Source organism: Misgurnus anguillicaudatus, chromosome 5 (genome assembly GCF_027580225.2).
Source record: "Misgurnus anguillicaudatus chromosome 5, ASM2758022v2, whole genome shotgun sequence".
Taxonomy (NCBI): domain Eukaryota; kingdom Metazoa; phylum Chordata; class Actinopteri; order Cypriniformes; family Cobitidae; genus Misgurnus; species Misgurnus anguillicaudatus.
In genome coordinates this window covers 41,120,875-41,137,539 of record NC_073341.2, presented here as the reverse complement: position 1 = coordinate 41,137,539, position 16,665 = coordinate 41,120,875, and the positions used below count along the sequence as shown (strand labels likewise).

Sequence of the window (16,665 nt, the reverse complement as noted above, 5' to 3'; positions counted from 1 at the left end):
CACAATCTTTAATTTGATCTCTGCATGCTGTTACACTGTTGGGTTATTTTTATATTCACAGTAGTAAAATCCATAAAGATTTTAAGGACAAAAAAATCATAGGCCCTAACAGAGAATAAAATGTGATATACTCTCTTCATTGATGCTGTAAAAAATCATCACGTGTGTAGTTTTTCATTTGTGAGTTACTTTTGAGCATCTGCTAAATTAAAATCAGGCTTTTTTTAGTTCAGTTTGGGACAGCATTAAGCAAACCCAATTTAGACAAATTAACCCTACAAACAGGGGCTTAGCCGGCATCTTAAAAGTAATGGGGACAAGGACATGTACATGTATATAGTAAAACAAAATAAAGTATGCTGTGCTGTCTGTTTCTAATGTTAATCAAACAATGGCCAAAGAAAAAAATCATTAATTTGTCTTAACTGATTAACTTTCATAACTGCAAAAAGGTTTAATATATACTTAATTTAAACTATACAGTATAATACTGTGCATGCAGTATTATTTTAAATTTGATTACATTTCTACAGACAAACATGGAAAACATTAAAAACACTTTATTTACATGCTTGTTATATTTTGAATTAAAGAAACCTTTAAGCAAAACATGGTCAGGTCAAAGTGTCTTAATTTTTGGTCCCAAATTTTGAAAAATGTTACTGGTAGACCACTATATAAAGAATTTGTTTTCTGTCTAATATGTCACAGTTGACTATATATTACATATACATGTCCTTGGTCCCACGAGTCTCCCGCATGATCTATGCACATGCCTACAAGACAAGACGTGACACGCTTAACTGTGTTAGATTACCACACACATACAATAGTGACTATAGTGTTGATTTCCCTTCATCACGACACATAAATATCTGTTTTCTTGTAGATTACGCTACGCTTATGCATCATTATGAATCAGCATTTGAGTGTAAAAAAACAATCCGTTTCACTTTGGTCTCAGAGACGCTGAATATAAAAGCCTCCGACTGCAGAGAGACCTCATCTGACTGAACGTTCACAAGCAGCTTCTCCAAGGGTTTTCTCCAGGTTCCTATAATGGAAACCATCTCTCAGGAACGCAGGAATTTGGGAAGAGCTCTGTGCATCATCACAGGAGCTTCCAAAGGTTACGGCCGGACGCTGGCCTTACAGCTGAGCTGCCTGTTGAAGTCCAGGTCCGTTCTTATTCTGGTGGCCAGAACGGCCGATCAGCTGAACAAAGTGAAAGAGGACATCATGGCTTTGAACAAGGGACACAAAAAGCTGTTTGTCCGTTGTGTGCAGGCAGATTTAGAGAAGACGGACGGGGTCCAGAAGACCATTCAGGCAGCTAAAGAAACATCTTCATCTGAGATGGACCACGTGCTTCTCATCAACAACGCAGGTGTGAAGGGTCATGGAGAAGGTCAATAATAAATAATCATCTTTTTCTTGTGATGTAAGTAAATATCTGACGATACGTCTCTGTCTTGGTTTCAGCATCATTGGGCGATGTGTCTCGGCTAGCGTCGTCGTTCACGGACCCGGCTGAGGTCAACCGTTATCTGTCTCTCAACGTAAGCTGTGTGCTCAGCTTGACAGCCGGTGTCTTACAAGCATTTCCTCATCGTGTCGGTCTCCAGCGGACGGTGGTCAACATCAGCTCTTTGTGCGCGCTGAAGGCTCTTCCGTCATGGGTTCTGTACTGTACCGGTAAAGCGGCCCGTGACATGATGTTTCGGGTGTTGGCGGAGGAGGAACCTGATGTCAGAGTGCTGAGTTATGCTCCAGGTTTGTGTTGGGTCAGCGTTATATTTCATCAGAACACATTCAAATCCAAATGTTATCTAGGGGGATAATTTGATCTAGTAAATGTAATTGTTCAATGGATGGCAGACCTGCTATATGTGATGTAATAAAACTCACTCTAGTTAAGATGTGGTAGAGTGGGTAACCTCTTCGTTAATCCCTGGTTATTTATTAAGTTTCTGTCCATATGTTCCACAGGTCCTCTGGACACAGACATGCAGCTTCAAGCTCGCTGTTTCTCTGGAGACCTGAAGATCCGTCTGTCGTTCTCCTCGATGTTCTCTGAAGGACAGCTGCTCTCCTGCGAGGAGTCCGGGGACAAACTCATGAAACTTCTGCTGAATAATGAATACCCGTCTGGGGCCCATATAGACTTCTATGAGTTATAGAACAACATTAAAATCACACAATTATTTATCATGTATTTATTTGTAAATTAAAGTAAAATGAATCACACAACATTTAGTGTTTGTAGTTGACATGTTTAATTCTTTGTCTTTCAGTAAGGTTAATGGCCGTTTGACACAGACTATTTTAATAAAACAATGTACAACATTCCGTGTTGTACAGTAAATTCCATTTTTGTGCTTGGATTCCATGATTCTGTCCACATTGCGGAAATCATAGTGCCCTACACAGTGCTTTTCATGTTTTTTCAGGTAGGTCCAAGGTACAGAAATTGAATTAATTAATCAAATAATAAAATAATACTGCATACACTGTAAAAAAAAAGTATGTGATTTGAATGTATATCAACATATGCATTTTATGTTATTTTAACTTTTTAAATTAAACAATTTTAAACTTGCTTTTATAAGTTAATGTTTTACTAGCTGAAGTTTAAAACTAAAGTTACAGTAGTTAAATTGACTTGCACAGCCAGTTAAAAAAAATAAGTAAAATGTAGTGTTTTTTTAACATTGTAGTATTTACTACAGTATGTAAATTAAATGCAGAGTAATCCTTTTTAAAGTTACAAAATTAATCAGTCAAGATAAATGATTTTTTCTCTCATATATGATTAACATTAGAAGCAGACAGCATCAGATTTATACCTACTGTCACTTTAAGAGTGCATTTTTATAAACCGGAAATAGGACATGGGGATGATCACTTCCGATTGCCCAGAGTGTGTTTTAAGATTATTTTGTGTAAATATGCCCGTCCAAGTGCAAAAACATGAACTTGTGTAGCATTTGTGCACTGTGTCTTGAGATGTGGCCTTCTGGGCAAGTGCGATACAAAACTTCTGTGAGCACTGCATTGAGATCTGTTTGGAGTCTTGTGCTTAAATATTAAAGTGCTCCTATTTCATTGCTAAAAAACATGTTATTTTGTGTATTTGGTATAATACAATGTGATCGCGTGGTTCAAAAAACACATGTGACGCTCCTTACCATGTTTGAAAGATTCGGAGTTAACTTAAGCCCAAAATACACTGCACGATTTTTGCCCTCCTATAAGATCATTACCTTATCACACTGTGCGACATGTATCGTTTAAACTCGGGTACGAGAGGCGTGTAGACTGTACGATGATGACACGGAAGCTTCGGCGGTAGCGTCACACGTTGCGCAACGTCACCAGCATGCGCTCGTGGTAAACACATACCGGCGCAGGTCGTAGCAGCAAACACACTGTGCACGGTGATCATGCCGAATTTCTGACACTGTCAGAAAACTGTCGTAGGCTATCTTTGGACGCAAGACCGTGAAAACGGCCGTCTTTGAACCTCTCTTATTGTACGACATATGACCACCGATGAAGAGCCACGATCACAGAAATCGTGACGATTGTTTCACGATGGCAATCTTTCATCTGGGAAAGCCAGTAATCGTGCAGTGAATCCCGGGCTTTAAAGGCTGTGAGTCCAAGCGGGAGGAATTATGATAATGTCAGTCTCGTCTACATCACCAATCCCAGGAAGTAAACTGTTGCCCAATCCGTGTGTTTGTTGTAGTCCAAGAAAAGAGATTTAACTCACATCATCGTTTACTTTGGGGTTTGTACCTTTTGCGTATCATTAACATGAACTAATACACACTTACACACCAAAGGAAATTTTAAAACGTGAATCGGACAACAGGTGCTCTTTAAAGTTGGCAAGGGCTGAAAGCATGTGAAATGATAAACTTTTGTGATGACGCAGCACTGTTTTATACTGTATACATTGTATTAGAGAGTGGCAGTGTCCTTGAAATGCTTTTTTGCCCTTTATGGGTGTGAAGTGTAGCTCAGGCTGGTTCCCTGCTTACATTTGACTTTCACATGTTTGTTTCACTCTTAATAAGCAGTTAGTTGTTTTTTAATAAAAAAAAATATTTTTCATTTTAAGGAAAATGATATAAAATAATAAAGTATTATTTGTTCATACAATACATCGATGTCCTATTTGACATCATATCAATGCATTTACCAAAGAAATGACTAAAAATTGGAGAAATGTGTTGATTTCTAAAGGTTCTTCTTGAGACATCTTTAATTGTGTAAGGTTTACTGAGTTTACTCAAAGTGATCGGCATGGAAGGAAAATATCAAGGAACTAACACAAATCTGGACTGCTTAAAATAATGAGCAGCATAAAACATGATTTTCTTTTGTATTATTTGACGTCAAAGTTGAAAGTGGGCATAATGGGTACACTTACCCTAATCTTGCACCTGCACTGTCCTTCATCTTTGACTCGTGCTGGTTTGTTAATGCAGCTGATGACCTCCTGTGGTGATGAGAGATATGACACGTGCAAAAAATAACACATGAGAAATGTAGAACTGATACAGGGTTAGTCTAGTAAACCCATGGTTTTGCTAATAGTAATCAATACACCAAAAAACATGGTTACTACACTTTTACCATAAAAAACCCATGACTACCTTTCGTAAGGACTTGACCACCATCTAAACTAGTTTAGTACCAGTTTGCCCAGGCCGAGTTTTTGCAGCAGGGTGATTTTCTAAAATTGATGAATATATTTTTAAAACTATACTTTATGAGTTGAGGTCTTGCGTTCAGGTGATCATGGGGCATAAACTGCGCATGCGCCTAGTCCAACCGTTCGCACTGTGCGCAAGCGCAGAGACGTTGGCCTTTTGGGGGCGTTCCTGGCGTACGGCAGAGGGGCGGGGCGGAGGTGGGTGTGTGTCTCAGCTGATACACGCATCCGCTGACTATCATCATCTTCATCATCATCATCAGCTCACACAGAGACCGTTCGGTTTATATGGACCCGCTGTGGACGCGACGGAACCGGCTCGCTGAATGAACGCCGTCGATGTGTGACGCGCGTCAGTGCTCGCGCTTCAAGCAGTGAGTATATTGGAGCGGACGCTTCAAAGCGTCAGTCTTATCAAACGCTCTGATTTCCATGCGCGAAACGACAGTGCTGTCAAAAAGGTGTCGACATTTGACGACCGCTGCTTAAAAACAGACCGAAGAAAAGAGAGAGAGAGGGAGAGAAACAGAGAGAAAGATGACGAAAGATAGAGAGAGATGGGGGGAGAGAGAGAGAGAGAGAGAGAGAGAGAGAGAGAGATGCTACTCCTGCGACTCACTCGACTGCTGGAGGTAAAACAGTGTAAAATGCGGTAGATGCGCGTGATGTAGTGCAGTGATATTGAGAATGAGGATTTGGTTTCCATCTTCACGGTGCGTCTTTGTTTGTGTGATATCTGGAGGTTTTGCCTCTGATGTTGTCAGTGAGCAGAAAATGGAGAGCAGGCTTTTGTGATGTGAGGGCTAATGTAATATAATGTGAGGTGAGGGCAGAGGTGATGTGAGGGCTAATGTAATGTGATGCGAGGGCAGATGTGATGTGAGGGACAGATTAGTTTTGAGGGCTAATGTAATGTGATGTGAGGGTGATGTGAGGGCAAATGTGATGTGAGAGCAGATGTGATGTGTGAGGGCTAATGTAATGTAATGTGGTGTGAGGACAGATGTGATGTGTTAGGGCTACTGTAATGTTATGTGATACGAGGGCAGATGTGATGTGAGGGTGATGGCTATTGTAATGTGATGTGAGGGCCAATGTAATGTGAGGGCAGATGTGATGTGTTAGGGCTACTGTAATGTTATGTGATGCGAGGGCAAATGTAATGTAAGGAGCAGATGTGATGTGAGTTTTAATATAATTTAATGTGATGTGAGGGCAGATGTGATGTGAAAGCCAATGTAATATAATGTGATGTGAGGGCAGATGTGATGTAAGGGACAGATGTGATGTGAGGGCTAATGTAATGCTATGCGAGGGCAGATGTGATGAAAGGGCAGATGTGATGTGAGGGTGCTATTGTAATGTGATGGCCAATGTAATGTAATATGAGGGCAGATGTGATGCGAGGGCAAATGTAATGTAAGGAGCAGATGTGATGTGAGGGTTAATATAATGTAATGTGAAGTTGGGGCAGATGCGATGTAAGGGACAGATGTGATGTGAGGCCTAATGTAATGTGATGTGAGGGCAAATTGTGATGTGTGGGAAAATGTGATGTCAGAGCAGAGGTGATGTGAGGGTGATGTGATGGCTATTGAAATGTGATTCTAGGGCAGATGTAATGTGAGGGCAAATGTGATGCAAGGGCAAATGTAATGTTTATTTGGTTTATTTGGTTTATTTGGTTTATTTGCACAGATACAAAAATAAAAACAAAATACAATCCATATATTGTGCAGGGAGAGGCAAAAAACCCAAAGGGCTTATTTAAAGCCTCCACCTAAACAAAACAACAACAAAACTAAACAAAATATAAAATTAAAAAAGAATAATAATAATAAACATCAAAAACTATTTAGAGTAGATAAAATACATAAAACCTCAATAAACAAAAACACAATTACAAAATAGCAATAAAATTATTCTTTATACATCTTTTATAACTTTTTAAAGAAGAACATTTTTCTGCTAAATGAAATAAATTGAAATGAATGTAAGGAGCAGATGTGATGTGAGGGCTAATATAATGTAATGTGATGTGAGGTGAGGGCAGATGTGATGTGAGGGCTAATGTGATGTGAAGCTGATGTGAGGGCAGATGTGATGTGAGGGGCAGATGTGATGTGAGGGGCAGATGTGATGTAAGGGGCAGATATGATGTAAGGCAGTGAGGGTGATGTGATGCAAGGGCAGATGTGATGTGAGTGCAGATATGATGTGAGAGCTAATATATTGTGATGGGAGGGTGATGTGAGGGATATGTAATGTGAGGGCTAGTGTAATGTGATGTGAGGCTGATGTGATGCGAGGGGAAATGTGATGCGAGGGCAAATGTGATGCGAGGGCAAATGTGATGCGAGGGCAAATGTGATGTGAGAGCAAATGTGATGCGAGGGTGATGTGATTTGAGGATAAATGTGATTTGAGGGTAAATGTGATGCGAGGGCTGATGTGATGTGAGGGCTGATGTGATGTGAGGGCAAATGTGATGTGAGGGCAAATGTGATGTGAGGGCAAATGTGATGTGAGGGTAAATGTGATTTGAGGATAAATGTGATGTGAGGGCTAATGTGATGCGAGGTTAAATGTGATGCGAGGGCTAATGTGATGTGAGGGCTAATGTGATGCGAGGGTAAATGTGATTTGAGGGTAAATGTGATGTGAGGGCTAATGTGATGTTAGGGCTAATGTGATGCGAGGGTAAATGTGATTTGAGGATAAAAGTGATTTGAGGGCAAATGTGATTTGAGGGCAAATGTGATGTGAGGGCTAATGTAATGTGAGGGCTAAGGTGATGCGAGGGTAAATGTGATTTGAGGATAAAAGTGATTTGAGGGCAAATGTGATTTGAGGGCAAATGTGAAGTGAGGGCTAATGTAATGTGGTTTGAGGGCAAATGTGATTTGAGGGCTAATGTGATGTGAGGGCTAATGTGATGCGAGGGTAAATGTGATTTGAGGATAAAAGTGATTTGAGGGCAAATGTGATTTGAGGGCAAATGTGATGTGAGGGCAAATGTAATGTGGTTTGACGGCAAATGTAATTTGAGGGCAAATGTGATTTAAGGGTAGATGTGATTTGAGGGCTGATGTGATGTAAGGGGCATATGTGATGTGAGGGTAGATGTGATTTGAGGGCTGGGTGTGTTATCTGTAGCCCTGATTCATTGACTGGTCATGAGGATGCAACTCTTTGTGTAATCATATAGCATCTGTATCTATGGCATCAACAGGAATGCTAAATATACACAGATCTCACATTTCCCAGAATCTCTTTATGTCATCTCACAGCATCTGCTCTGGCTCCTATACTTTTTCAAGCTACTTTGTAAATACTCGTGGTTCAGTCAGTTTTTTTCTCTTGCAGAATTCCTCATTGGAGCAAACAGGTGGTCTTCTAACTGAACAAAAGTTAAATGTTTTCCCTCTCTTGCTGTAGTGTTCGAGGCATCCAGACAGATGTGATGGCCCATGCGGAGGGTTGCGGGGTTGAGTGACGCTCAGTTACCCCAGCATGGGCAGCGTGGGCAGCGGGGTGGCCGGAGAGCAGGAGTTCGCCATGAAGAGCGTGGGCACTCGAACCACCCTCCCTCGTGGCCCGCCTCTTTCTCGGCGCGGCCCCTCCGACCGCAGCTTCAGCGCCGAGCGTCTCCACGCGCCGCCCTCCGCCTCGGAGGGCTCCAGCGATGAGCGAGGAGGGAGCAGCACCACCACGGATCGAGCACAGATCAACAGCACCTCCTCTCATATGGAGCGGGTGGTCCCCACCAACGGGAACGGGCCAGGGGGTAACGTCACGGGCCGCAGAGACGGACACAGAACCGGAGCGGTGGTGTCACTGGACGCCTGCGGTAACGTCGTGGGCCACGGTGCTGAGAAGAACCAGGATTCTGCAGCACCGGTGAAGGGCAGAGATGGAAACATGACTAAGAGAGACAGTCGCACACCACCCAAGATATTAACTGTGTCTGGAAAACTTGAGCAGGTATGAAGAAGTCAAACTGATGTCACTATTGTCATCCTATAATAAACTGTAGTGTTGCTGTAGTGTTAGTAGGGTTGCAAAGGGGCGGAAAGTTTCTGTAAAATTTCAAGAAACTTTCCATGGGAATTGAATCTGGGGAATTAAATTCATTTATATGGGAAATAATATTTTAAATGTGAAACTTAATTGTTAACTTTAAATGTTAACCGTTAATTCCCATATATTTCCGTTAATTCCCATGGAAAGTTTCAGCATTTAAAATTCACAGAATTTTGCAACCCTAAGTGTTAGCAGCTCAAAGATTGTGGGTTCAAATGACAGGGAACGCAGATCCTGATAAAACCTAAAGCTTGACTGCTTGATCGCTTTCATCTGACAAATGCATGCAATGTAAACGTCCTCAGATGTAGATGTAGATGAAGATGGTTCGGTATGACATCTTTAATTGGATTTCTTTCAAGTCTATTTTGCAGTTTTGTCTCACTGTTTGGATCGACTGCTAGATTTTTGTAAAAGAGTTTTCCTTGTGTTCATTTTCAGAACAATTCTGCACTAGTACGACCGTCTGCCTTTAAACCTGTGGTGCCCAAGAGCTTTCACTCTATGCAGAACCTGGTTGGACAATCTGGAGGAGGAGGAGGATGTTCTGCTGGGTCTGGTGGAGGTTCTGACGCCCCACAGTCCCTTTGTGAGCAAGACAGCCCAGATCGAGACCCTTCAGGTGGAAACGACGGCCAGGGCGGCATGTCCGACTCCGGGAGGAACTCCCTAACCAGCCTGCCCACCTACTCGGGCCCGAGTCTGGGCTACGGGCCGCCTCAAGCTCTCGGCCCGCTGAGCGCTTCCACCAGTCACATCAACAGACTGGGAACCGCAGGCGCTCCACTGGACACAGTGGACAAACCCAACTATCAGAACGGTCGGAGTGTCTCTGACAGCTGCCAGTCGTCGTCTGGAAAAAGCTCTTTGTCGTATCAGAGACTTTGTCATCTTAAAGACAAGTGTGCCGGCGTCCAGCCGTCCCCCTCCACTGATGACATCATCCAGGACCTGGAGGATCGACTTTGGGAGAAGGAACAAGAGGTGACTATACAGTTTGCATTGATAGAGTATAGCTGTGTCCAAATACCCACACGTGTGGTCTTTGCACTTGACCACTTGACCACTTACATGACATATTTCCGGTATTTTGCCCAAGTGTTCTAGTGCACGTGAAGATCCCAAGCGTGGATGTAAAATTATTCACCTGATGGGACTCACTTACTTAGCAAGCGTAAAAATATCAAACCAGGTAGTGGCAGCAAGTGGCACTAAAACATATTTGTTTTTTATTTGCTTTTAATTTATATTTAACATTTTTAAGTTTTCCTTTAATTAAAATGAACACATAAACACTGAAATGAACATTTGTTGAATTTAAGATTATTATCTACACTTATCTGAAATGTTCAGAAGCAGAATTCTTTGCACCTGTAAAAAACTAAATGCATGCAGCTTTATTAAAGTTTATAGTTTAGTAGTCCCTAAATAAACCACACAATTAATGTTGTTTTTAATTATGTGATAAAAGCCGTTGCAGATGTTTTACAAAATACATAACAATCTTTGCACCAATGAAATGTCAACACTTTCCATTTTACTACCAACATAATATGTAATATCCATTTATTAACTTACATCTAACAACATCTTGCGAGGTCAGGGTGAAAGTCTCATGATATACAGTACAGGACAAATGTTTGGACACACTCACTCGTTCTTTATTTATACATTTTTCCATATAACATAATAATAATAAACTCATGGCATAACACAAATGCAACTTTGGAAATTATGTTGGTGACTAAAAGCCTCAAAATAAACCAAAACTCTGTTATATTTTATTATTTTAAGTGCAGTCAGCCTTTGCTTAGAAATTGCTGAACCATATGCCTGTCATTTTTTCAAGAAGCTTCTTAAATGTTTAATTTAGGATGAATTTTAAAGAGTGTAGAACGAGTTATATTTAATCTGGGCTCTTATTGGCTGCTTTTTCTTTAATATTCAGTGTAAGTCATCTATTTCAAAAATAATATTTTAAAATAAAATTTTAGTTTTCTAATAACAAAAATTAATCTGTTTGGCACGGGTATATTTTTGTCTACAAAAGTAATTTTAAGCATTTAACCATACACCTTCAGTTTAAATTATTTTTAAGATTATAGTTAACATTTTAGTCAAGTGTGTCCAAACTTTTGGCCTGTACTGTACATCCAGAACATGATGCATGATGGGATACGCTTAGCCTTAAATATCGATCAGTGTGGGTAGGTTAAGGGCACTGGACTTTGCCAGTTTTAAGACATGAGAAAGTCTTGCTAACCTGTCGACTGCAATCGTACTCGAGTGGCCAAGACCGCAAGTGTGGGTATTTGTACGCAGCCTCTGTGTAGCTTTCATCTCTCGTCTACTTAAGGTGAAAAGTAAAAGTTTGTAACCAGATGAACTCTTTCTCTAATTCTTTCACATCGATATTTACCTTTACTTCACGTTCAGTTTACATTGTGATCTAAAGTGTTTCATTTCAGTGTCTCTGTCTTCTGCAGGTCCTTCACATGAGGCGTAACCTGGATCAAAGCGAGGCGGCCATCGTTCAGGTGTTCGATGAGAAACAGCGAGTGTGGGAGCGCGAGATGGAGGAACTGAGACAGAATTACGCCGGGCGTCTGCAGCAGGTGACCCGTCGGGCTCAACGCACACAGCAGGCACTGCAGGCCCACGTCGCCCGATTACAGCAGGACAAGGGTCGTCTACAGGAGGAGATCAGCGCCCTGCTCGCCCAGAGAGAAGAGCTGGAGAGAAAGTGCTTGGATTACCGTAAAGAGCAGGCGGATATTCTGCCCAGACTGGAGGAGACCAAGTGGGAGGTGTGAGGAGCAAAACCTTATAATCTAACACAGTGATTCTCAAACTTTTTAGCGTGTGGCCTCCCTTCTGTACGGTGTATCCCTTTATATAGCCCCACCAAAGAAAATGTATGACATAAAACATTCCAAAACTTCAAATTTGGATTAAACAAAACATGTTTAATTATTCAATATAGTGCTGTCGGTTAGTAGCCTTATTTTTTAGATTTAAATATACAAAATTTATGATAAATTAATTTCTTTTATAAAATGTCATTAAACCAGAAGCTCAGGTCTAACACATCATGAGAGGAGAGAGATGTGTGTTATTGAGTTATTGAATGCTGTTTCTTCTGTAGTTATGTCAGAAGGCCGGTGAGATTTCTCTGCTCAAGCAGCAGTTAAGGGAGAGTCAGAATGAGGTGACACAGCGAGCGGGTGAGATGGTGGCTCTCAGAGGTCAGCTGAAGGAACTCAACGCCCAACTGAAGGAACGTGAGGAGATCATGCACAGCCTGAAGGACTCTTACACCAAGAAGAGCCGAGAGCTGGAGAGATGTGAGGGAGATCTCAAAATAACACTAAATGAGGTGCACACTTCTCTATTACCTTACTATTACGTCTTGATTTAGGAGGTCAAACATTCTGCAGACTTCAGATCAAACCCTGCATTAACACAAACACCTGCCTTTCATTCACACCTAACACTACACAAGTGTTAAATCAACACTGCTGGTGTTTATATGAGTAACACCAGACCTGGTGGTCCCCATATATACACCAGCAGTGTTGATACAATACAGTACCTGTCATCTCCGCCAGCGATGCGATATTTGCAATACATAAAACATTTCTTTGATTCGATTAATTTGCAGATTCTTTAATTTTATGTTACATCCTAACCAGTGGCGGCTGGTGACTTCTTTTTTTGAGGGCGCTCAATGCAAAGTTCGTCACAACATGTATGTAGCTTGTCATGTGTGTGGTTCGTAATTTCAAAATATGTGTTCAAATAAGTGCCTGCTGCAGACGCATCTAAAGGGTTTATGATAAAAGAGACACTCGCGTTGACCAGATACTCACATAATCTCATGTGTAATCAGAGTTTAGTGTTAAGGAAGTGTTGTGTGTGTTTCGTGAAAGTGACATCTCTTTTATCATAAACGGTTTTGATGCGTGTGCAGCAGGCACTTATTTTGACAAAACACGTGATCTCTCATCATGCAGGACACATGTTTTGGAAAAGGGGCCACCACACGTGACAATCCGAACATTTATTTTCAAATTAGCGCATCCTCGGATGAGCAGTCACGAGCCGCCACTGATCCTAACCCTAATGCAAATATATGACATGAACGTTTAACTGAACTCTTTAAAAATGCAGAATCTCGGTCCCAATTGGGACATTTACAACAACAAACTAAGAAAAAAATACACTTTTGTAAATAAAGAAAAATAAATAATGAGGGAATAAATGTCAGATAAAATCAAGCTTATGATGGCAACAGTCAGAGTCTTTAGTGTTTCAGCTGCTGCTGGCAAAGTTTTTCTGCCAATCTGTCCAGTCTATTTTCTTAATACAAAATATTTCCAAACGCATGTTTTGTGTCCTATAGCAGTCACAATGTCTTCTGTCTCTTTCACTGTGCTTTTGCTGCTACAAAGGCTTTCGTGCTGCATTGCATTCACTTGCTTACACTAACACACCAAAATAAAGACAAATGTGCGCTTTGGCAGAAATGCGTCGATGGACGTTATGTCAAGTAATGAGGAGAGTGTCAAAATAAAGGTACCTCATATCGATATTTTATGTGCAGCATTGATGCATCATTTCGTTAGAAATTGAATCAATGTATTGATCCATATAGATGTATTTTTACACGCCTATTAATGACATCTTTCTAGAGATCCAACGATTATCGGTTTAATACAGTTAACCGTGATAAAATTGTCCAACAATTAATATTATCACGTCATTACCATTTAACCGTGCCAGTGTCACAGCTCAAAAACCTCTGTCCAGCATCAACCAATTTTAGCAATAACGTGAGACAAACACATTCATTCAGGTCTGCTCTCGTGTGTTTGTGATGACAGTGCTTCACTGACTGAATATAAATCCTAAATATCTACACATCTAGTTGTACTGTTACATGTTTACTTCATATTTCTTTAGACAGATCCATCTTTTCTATTCATTTTCCATTAAATTATGTGATCTGATGAGTTTAAAATTCTGTTTGTTTCTTCAGCGATTGCTTTTCATACGTTTCATCTTTACATCCTTCCATGAGCAGAATCTATAGACCCTTTGAATGTTTGTACACAATGATGACGTGGCAGCGTATGCGTGCGCAGTTTGGCAACAGAAGTACGGCAAGAATCAGCAGTGAAGCAACACAGACAGAGAAAGTTATTTTAATAAGTTGACTTATCAACTTTTTCAACACAGTTACCAGATCCGTGTACTATAGTGGAGTGGATAGAAGACGTTAGCTGAAGGCCAAATATAAAGTTGCCAGATCCATATATACGTATATTAATATATTATATTAGTGCAACCAAACACAACAACCAGACATTTTGATGCTGGGAAACCATTTTAATAAACTTTCTGAGTTGCTACCAGGTTAGAACCACTGGGGAATAAAACCACTTCTGTTGCCAAGATGCGCGCGCAGGCTAATTGATCACGTGACCTGTAAAAGGATCTATTTATAAAACAACAAAATGTTGTTGTTGCTCAAAAGTGTGGTTAATAATGACTCTAGGGTAACAGATGTGATTGGCTGTTGTCAATATGTAAACTAAAGAAGTATGACAGAAATGTTTTACTGTCATAATTTTCAGGTGTCGATGTTGCGGGATAAGGTGGTTGTGTTCGAGGCGGAGGTTCTGGGTCTGAAACGCGCTCTCAACGAACTCAGCTGCAGAAGTGAACGCAGCGCGACGGCTCTGAGCGGCAGCAGCAGTTTACCCTGGGCCGGCCTGCACTCGCCCCGAACGCCCGAGGCCCTGACCGGACTCGCTCCCCTCAGCGTCACCGTGGACGCCCTCCTCAGTCTTCAGAGCGACGAGGCCAAAGCGCAGCGGCAGGAGGCGGGCGAGCTGCGCAGACAGCTGGAGCGTCTGCAGGGGGAGCTGCACCTGGAGAGACAGCAGAGGGAGCGGCAGGCGCTCACCTTCGCTCACGAGCGCCACACCTGGCAGGGTGAGAAAGAGCGAGTGTTGAAGTATCAGGCCCAGCTGCAGCTCAGCTACGTGGAAACGCTGCAGAGGAACCAGGCGCTGGAGGAGCGGGTGGGGCAGCTCGGAGCTAAAATCCCCACAACGCCCGGCTCCCCCCCGCCCATCACTCTCACCGTTCCCGTTCCGATGACCCCCGCGCTTTCCCCGGCGGACGTGGAAGATCCCAAAGCACCGGTGATGCACCAGCTCGCTCCTCCGTGGCCCGTACCTTCTCGTTTGGAGCGGATCGAGTCCACGGAGATTTAGACGCGTTCAATTGATCAGAGACAATCGATGTTTAAATGACATTGCACATTGTTCAGGATTTCAGACACAGCTGCAGAGATTTTGTGTTTGAGAAAGAGAGAAATGCAGCTTTAAATGAAGACCCGACCCTCTCTGAGATACAGAAACACACCTGTTAACCCTCTATGGTACAGTGCTTCATCTTATTGTAATTCAACAATGAACGTGTTGACTATTAGTCACATGACATTTAATTGTTAACACAGATTCCTGGATTTTTGATCACTGATGTTGATCATTGATCTGTTTTATGGCTCAGCATTATAACTAAAGTCATATTTACAATAAAGATGATAATAGTTTGTGCATGAGAAACACAATATAAGGATGATTGATGCTTCATCCGTAAGTTAGATGTGATTTGTACCATAGAGGGTTAAAGGGATAGTTCACCCCAAAAATAAAACTCTGTAATTTTCTCATCCTCATGTTGTTCTGGACCTGAATGGGTGTATTTTATCTGATGAACACAAAAGAAGATATTGTGATAAATGATGGTAAGCACACAGCAGATAGTGACCATTAACTTCCATAGTAGGAAAAACAAATATGATAAAGTCAATGCTTACATCATTTCTCAAAATATCTTCTTTTGTGTTTATCGGATTAAAGAAATTCATGTAGGTTTGGAACAACATGAGGATGAGAAAATGATGACAGAATTTTCATTTTTTAATGAGCTCTGAACACATATCAGTGATGTGAAGACAAAGACTTTTATTAATATGAATAATAATCATCATCAGTGTGGTGTGGATCTGCTCTGTATTAAAGGTGGATTGTATTTGAGTTTTAAAGGAAGAGAGAAGCATAAATTCTTCAGATGACTGCTAGTAACTGCAGTAACTAAACCTGAACAGCAGAGGTCACGAGAGTCTCATCAAACTAAAATCCTCTTTTCTTTTGGGGTCAGTTTTTGACTTTTTTGGAAATGAAACTGATGACACATTGACGGACTGTAGAAGTTTCTTTAGATGTTCTTCAGAGAGGGAAGTGTGTGCGTGCACGCGCGCGCGTGCTGATGTAGTTCTGCAGTATTGTGACTTACAGACTGCCTGTATATATGACGAGTATTCATGTACAATTGTTATTTCCAGTATAACAAGATATTGCGTGTGATTATTTTGAAAAAGCTGACCATCATTATTGTTATTTCATTGTTCTGGTTATTGTGAATTAACCAAGCTGGCGTTTTAGCTTTGTTTTGTTTTTCTGAAACATGTTCCGTCAAATCTGTATTGATCATTTTCAAAACCATATTTCTTCTGATGTAGTTCTGATGTATCTTTTCATTTGCTGATGTAATTTATTGATTTAGAGTTGAAATGCTATGTTTTTATATTTGTATTGTTCATATGTTTATGTTTATGTTTATGTTACTGTAATGACTGTCATAGAGGCAAGTTCACACGGTACAGATACAAATAAATCATTTTCATTGAGAAACGACTTAACATTGCATTTATTCTGTAACTTTCTATAAAACTCGTCACGTGTTGACGCAGTATTGACAAAAAAAATCAAAGATTATTTATCCTG

At 41.0% G+C, this 16,665-nt stretch overlaps 2 protein-coding genes and 1 long non-coding RNA gene across 5 annotated transcripts; 2 read left to right on the top strand and 1 right to left on the bottom strand.

Moving 5' to 3' along the window:
• Positions 1–1,059: 1,059 nt before the first annotated feature.
• Positions 1,060–2,315, top strand: sprb (sepiapterin reductase b). Its single transcript, XM_055167300.2, has 3 exons — positions 1,060–1,387; positions 1,483–1,773; positions 1,990–2,315. Exons 1-3 carry the CDS (start codon positions 1,060–1,062, stop codon positions 2,178–2,180), a joined length of 810 nt encoding a protein of 269 aa, XP_055023275.1. The 3' UTR covers positions 2,181–2,315.
• Positions 1,653–4,915, bottom strand: LOC129413590 (uncharacterized). Its single transcript, XR_012369756.1, has 3 exons — positions 4,439–4,915; positions 1,909–2,167; positions 1,653–1,829 (listed from the first exon to the last, which is right to left on the bottom strand). It is a non-coding gene; the product is annotated as an uncharacterized lncRNA (long non-coding RNA).
• Positions 4,916–4,956: 41 nt separating this feature from the next.
• lzts3b (leucine zipper, putative tumor suppressor family member 3b) lies at positions 4,957–16,575 on the top strand. Of its 3 annotated transcripts, none has more exons than XM_055167293.2 (6): positions 4,957–5,097; positions 8,162–8,707; positions 9,248–9,790; positions 11,293–11,613; positions 11,952–12,182; positions 14,443–16,575. In XM_055167293.2, exons 2-6 carry the CDS (start codon positions 8,237–8,239, stop codon positions 15,085–15,087), a joined length of 2,211 nt encoding a protein of 736 aa, XP_055023268.2. In that variant the 5' UTR covers positions 4,957–5,097; positions 8,162–8,236; the 3' UTR covers positions 15,088–16,575. The 3 variants fall into 3 exon arrangements, with proteins under 3 accessions (XP_055023268.2, XP_073724276.1, XP_055023269.2); XM_073868175.1 differs by lacking the exon at positions 4,957–5,097 and adding an exon at positions 5,266–5,355; XM_055167294.2 differs by lacking the exon at positions 4,957–5,097 and adding an exon at positions 5,302–5,436.
• Positions 16,576–16,665: the final 90 nt, after the last annotated feature.